The sequence below is a fragment of the Lissotriton helveticus genome, chromosome 5_1 (assembly GCF_964261635.1).
Source record: "Lissotriton helveticus chromosome 5_1, aLisHel1.1, whole genome shotgun sequence".
Taxonomy (NCBI): domain Eukaryota; kingdom Metazoa; phylum Chordata; class Amphibia; order Caudata; family Salamandridae; genus Lissotriton; species Lissotriton helveticus.
This window is the reverse complement of record NC_136065.1, coordinates 1,615,519,393-1,615,525,686: the sequence shown is the minus strand read 5'-3', so window position 1 is coordinate 1,615,525,686 and position 6,294 is coordinate 1,615,519,393. Positions and strand designations below refer to the sequence as shown.

The following is a 6,294-nucleotide window of genomic DNA, read 5'->3' as shown; positions in this document are numbered from 1 at the left end:
GCTCTGGCTGGGGAAAGTAAAAAATAAACTGGTAATAACTAAATGTTATTGCTATTTTATTTGCCACCTTTGCTGTGCTGGGAGCAGGGGGGCGACACTCTTCCGCCATAATGGAGGGGCTGTCACTGACTAAAAAGGCTGTAATACATATGAGTTTACATGTGTTCTCCAACAGGGAAGAGGGTTTCTCGCTTAACTTTGTGGCTTCACTGCCTCTTACTCATACTACGTGAAATGCCAGAATGCAAAATGTGTGAACTTATCCTTTGCAATCTGCTGTCTTTCTTATAGCAAATTACTCTTTTGTAATAACAACCCAGTGAGAGTAGACAGAGCAAAGTAGAGAGGGTTTGTTTTAGGGTCTCTCGACTTTATATCATAAGTAATAAAGTGCAAAGTAAGCTGTTCATGAAATACAGTCAATACAATTGATATCCAATAAGGTGAACATTATTTCAAGGGTTATTTATAGTATTATCTAAAAGCAAATGCGATTCCAAGGTTCTGCTTTTTCTGCTCATAAATATATAAATCGAGCAAGGACAAACACTTTTCACTTGCATAACTATTCTCATTGATCATGATCTCATCCCTCACTGACTTATGTATGACACATGGCTTTCACAGTGGCTGATCATGCAATGCTTCCAAATTATTTCAATTACAAGAATAAAGGAGCATTTTACTGAAGCTAAAAGTAAAATGTTCCATTTCGAGAAATGTATATTAATTGTGCATCTTTTTCCTAGGTTCAGATGAAGTAATATGATCATGGACTGCGGCAATCAATCCTTTGTCAATGAATTCATCCTGATGGGATTTTCAGAGCTGAATTCTTTTCTACGAATCACATTGTTTGTATTCCTCATTTTTGCCTACCTTGCAGCTTTGATAGGTAACATGATCATCATATTACTGGTATCTGTGGACAACACCCTCCAGTCACCAATGTACCTTTTTCTAAGAAATCTATCTTTCTTGGAAGTCTTTTTCATCTCCTCAACGGTACCCAAGTCTCTAACTGACTTCCACCTCAAAAACTCCATTATTTCATTTGTGGGCTGTGCTGTGCAGATGTTTGTGTTTGTTTCTATGGGGGTCACAGAGTGCCTGTTTCTTGGGGTGATGGCATATGACCGGCACGTCGCCATTTGTAACCCTTTGCGATACAGTGTGATAATCACCCCAAGAATCTGTTCTATCCTGATGATTGTTTCATGGACGTGGGGAGTGCTTGTTTCTATTGGACAGACCAGCTTCATCTTCAGTTTGCCTTATTGTGGGTCTAACATTATCAACCACTTTTTCTGTGACATGCCAGCAGTTCTTAGTCAAGCTTCTGTTGACACTTTCAAGAATGGGGTCAGCGTGTTTATTGCTGCTATGGTTGGAGGCATTTTCCCCTTTACTTTGATATTGTTCTCCTATGTGAACATCCTTCACACCATCCTCAAGATGAGCAGTGCAGAAGGGAGACATAAGGCCTTCTCTACATGCGGCTCTCACCTCTTTTCTGTCACTCTGTTCTATGGCTCCACAATGTGCATGTACCTGCGAATCAGGCAAGGCGACTCGCAGGAGCGAGACAAGCTGCTTTCCCTTCTGTACAGTGTGGTGACCCCCATGCTGAATCCAGTGATCTACACTCTAAGAAACCAGGATGTTAAACATGGTTTAAAGAGACTAATAAAAAGGAATGATTTAGCTCCTTAATAACATGTAGTCAATGAGCATAAAATATGGTGAGATGTTTTGAAGCTGCCAATACCCACGATTTTAAAAGAAAATGTTTTCCATGGCTTGTCACATTTGACTAATTTAAAATGCCTTTTAGAAATTTAGCATAGACACTTCTAGAGGAAAGGTCCAGCGGTCTTCCCCAAAAAATAACAAAGCAACAAAATGTTTCACTGTAAAATTCCTAAAAAAGACATCAGCTTACTCCAACAGATGCTTTACTTCTGCCAGTATAGTTGTCATTGTTTTAAAGATCTTATAACAGGACGCAGATAGACAGTCATCATCCCAATAAAGTAAGCCAGAATGTGTTTTCCTACCTCTCCTCCCCTTACACAGTCTACTTGGGAGGCTCAGATCCCCACAACTGAACCCCGTTTGTATGAACGACTCTGCCCGATCCATCCCAAGCCTATATTATGTCTCATACTTGGATTTCTCTTCCCTCTTCGGAAATGGATACTGTTCTGTTGCAAGCCACCAGTTACAATCGACTGTGCAGGCAAAACATTTTGCTTCATATCTGACATCTTCATCAATACCATATTGAGCTACACACCATACTCTGGCCACATTCACAAAGATATTAGCGTGCTTATGTTTACCCTGCTAATACAAACATATATATGTTGGGGTGAAAAATCACTTGTGAATTTTGCACCCCTGAAATTATTTACTTATACAAAGACTTTTGTGTGAGTAAATTTACTTATATGGGTGGGAATTGAGTCAGCAAGTTTTATGTCCATATAACTCATCCTTGACCTGAACAGTGACCAATGTCCTCTGGAAAAATACAGGAGAGTAATCTTCCATGCATAAAGAATCTTTAATATCTTCCAAAGTAGTCGATGGCTTGGCGGGGAAACCAACGTGCGTCCATCAGGCACGGTTGCAGGTCAACCGTGACTGCCGGACGCATGATTGTGTCGCATGATTGAGTCAGCTGACCCTAAATATATACATGCACCATAGCGATCAGTGTCAATCTCAATGTTTGCGACCATTGATTTGTTGCATGATTTCTGGCCGCATTCTATCACATATGCAAGAGTTTTGTTCTAGCAAACACTATTGTCCTGAAGATGGTCTCAAGGACTGAAGCCACAAGACCGAAACGTCGAATCCAACTTCAATTCCGGAGAAACTGTGTCTATCTCTATCGACATATATTTTCATGAGGAGATTTGCCGTTTTATATATCATTGTGGAATAGTTGTTGGTCATGAATCGTTAGGATAATTTGATTTCACTACTTTTCATGATCGTTTGCTGACGTAATGTACATGTCTGTACTCCTTCTTAATCATTGCTCTATAAAAATAAATTTTGTACCTTTAAAGAATTAGGTTTTCCCGTGTTCTTTGTTCTTTGTGCTTATTCATTGGTTGATGTTGTCTAATCATACAGTAGGGTTTGTTCCAGATGGACTAACCGTTTAAATAACCCTATATCTATTCAAGTTCATTGCAAACAAATTCCTTTGTTGGCACCTATTACTTACTATTGTATTGCCCAAGCCTACAAGGGTTTATTGGGTTTCCCAATCTATTCACTGTATGTTTTATCACAGCCTTTTCGAAACGATATTTGTGCATTATATAAATATTCACAAACTTCCTTCAGGAGAAGTAGCCAATACTGCAGTTGCTCTTAATTCTCAGTCAGAAGCAACTTGAATTCCCTACTGAGATTCCCCTTCAACTTAAGTCTCACTCGACAGTGCTCATGTATGTATGTATGTATGTATTTATTTGCTTACTAAGCGCGTCTGCCACCCAAAGGGTATCCTGGCGCTCATGGAACTAGTCACAAGATCAGCAACACCCTCCAATAGCCAAAACCAATGCTGCACTCGATTCCACAAATACTTGACTTGAAACTACCAGCTGAATCTCTATCTTGGAATTAGTCTTCCCCTAACAGCAAATACATCACTGATCAGGTAATCACTATTCACCTTCGAGCATGCCATCCAGTGGAATTTCTCTCAGTCAACCCACCAATGCATCCTTAATTGATGCCCAAAGAAAAAGGCATATAAAGATGATAGATTCTCCAGTTTTAGGTCTCACTGAAAAAACCAAAGGTTAAAGTAATGTTATATTGAGGTGAATATGTCACGAACAAAATTACAATTTTGTTCTAAAAGAAAGCATTGAAATTCACCAGTTACAGTTAGCAGAGTTAACTATTACTTGCACCAGTGCCATGCACTGCTTATGACTTCACATATTACATCACTCGTGAAATGTTCTATAGTGTAGTTTATGACATCACTGAAAAATTTACAAAATTAATGACATCGCGTTACTTTACCCCCGGGCTTTTATTCAGTGAATTTCTAAGAATATCACACTTACATTACTTTAACCTTTGGTTTTCTTCAGTGAAGTTCTAGTTTTTTTTACGTAATATAATTAATTACCATACATTCAGCAAACCCCCGCCATGCACGGTCTTGGGCCATACACGGTGTGGGGATGGCCAGTAGGCCGTTCTTCTTTTTGAAGAGGAGGGGGGCCACGTGGTCATCCTTCTTGAGGCCCTGGAGACCCCATTCAATGTCCTTTATTTAAAAAAGGGGAGGGGTCATGGAGCCCCCCTTCCCAAAATGTATTAGGCCCTGGGGACCCCATCCACCTGGGCTTCTTTTTAGAGGGGAGGGGAGAATGTACCTCCCCTACCTGAGCCTTAACAGGACTTGGGGACCCCATCTCCTAGGGGAACATGTTTTTTTAAAGGGGAGAGGCACCAAGTGGCCCCTCCTCACCAATCCTTAGTAGGACCTGGGGACCTGAGAACTCCATCGCCCAGGGTCAATTTCTTTTAAGGGAAGGGGGCTGCGTAGTCCCCTCCTGAAGCCTTTAAAAGGGCCTGTGGACCTCATCTCCCTGGGCTGTATCTCTTTTAAGGTGAGGGGGGCACATGGCCCTCTCCCCAAACCTTATAAGGCCCTGGGAACCTCATCCATAGGGCCTTTCTTTTTAAAGGTGAGGGGGCCTGTGGTGCCTGCCTCCCCAAACCATAAAAAGTCATGGGAAGCCCACCCCATGGATAAAAAGTTTTTTAAAAATGATAAGGAGGCCATTTAGCCCCACTCCTCGAGTTTCTCTGGGCCCTGGTGACACCATCACCCAGAATCTTTTTTTATTAAAGGGGAGGGGTCTGCTAGGCCCCACTTCCTGAGACTTACTATGCTCTGGGGGTCCTATCCCCAGAGCTGTTTCTTTAAGTAAACAGGAGGGGGGCACATGACCTACCTTCCTGATTCTTGTTGGGCCCTGGGTAGCCCATCCTCAGGGACCAAATCCTACAGTGTTTTTTTCATTAAAGAGGAGAGAGCTGAGCACCCCCCCTCTCCGAGCCTTATTATGCCCTGGGGGCCCCATCCACCAAGCTGCTTTTTTAAAATTAAATGTGAAGGGTTGTCGTGTAGTTCCTAGGACCTGCGTGTTTTGGATGACTTAAACTAAGGTCCTGGTGTGCAGACAGAGTCTGGACCCCCCACAGGATGAGTCAGCCGTTACACCAGCTAGCTCTTTGGTGTCACTATTGAAGAACAGGGTTAAGACCCGGCGGCGCCAGGGGAAACGCCCAAAGTCTCCGGGTCCACCTGTCTTAGAATACAGAGACACGGGGTACTTCTTGGTGACGTCAAAGATCAAATTTATTGACAGCAGCCAGTAACAGAGATCCTAGAAGTACAACACGGTGTATGTTCTCAGGAGACTGCTCCATTTTACAAAAGCAAGCCATCCTTTTTATGCCAAAAATCACATTCCAGACAAATACTTTACATTTACAAACTGTCCAATCACATGCCTCCAGATCAGAGGTATCGCATGACGGTAAAACCCACTTTTCAGTTGTCCAGCCCATAATCGATCATTGGTCAAACCCAACATTCTTCATCAGACAGGTCGATCGAACCCATCATAAAAACGGGCACAACCCCATCCTAAACAGGCCATTAAGAAAGGAGCAGGGACAGGTGTGAGTAAGATAAGACATAGTTGTGTGCAATAAAAGGTTTATGAAGTCCTGTGCCTTGATCCTCAATCTTGATCAGCTACTGGGAAAGGAACTGGTCTAACAAGTTTTGCTTCAGGCAAGAGGGTCGCTCGCTCGGGTCATTCAGAAGTCAGCTAAAGTGTACGTGTGCTGAAGACTCGTTCGGCCGTAGTCATCGGCCTATGTGAGGGCAACCACAAAATGGCTGCCATACACAAAATGGAACCCAAGGGTTCAGAACGAATCCCTAAATACGTTGTGAATCCATCGGCGTAATGTGACGAAAACACTCATGCTTGCCGTACTAACTGGTTACGGTTCGCTAATACCAAATTCGTAGCAAAACTATGAACTTTTTGAAACGGGTTCAGGATTCACAGAACCTCAGGCCCTCCTTTTGCCCTTACATAGGCAATAACCTACACTCACGTCAATCTGAGTCCAGGTCTATATTCATCAAATCATCAAGATGTTGCTGAAGCATAATCCTATTGCTTAGTGCCTCTCTTGGGACAGGTCTCCTTGCACACGTAGTAGCACAAA

The 6,294-nt window shown here is 42.4% G+C and overlaps 1 protein-coding gene across 1 annotated transcript; it reads left to right on the top strand.

Annotated features, from left to right (window-relative positions):
* The first annotated feature begins 771 nt into the window (after positions 1–771).
* Positions 772–1,713, top strand: LOC144752734 (olfactory receptor 2D3-like). The gene has a single exon (XM_078640594.1). It carries the CDS (start codon positions 772–774, stop codon positions 1,711–1,713), a length of 942 nt encoding a protein of 313 aa, XP_078496720.1.
* Positions 1,714–6,294: the final 4,581 nt, after the last annotated feature.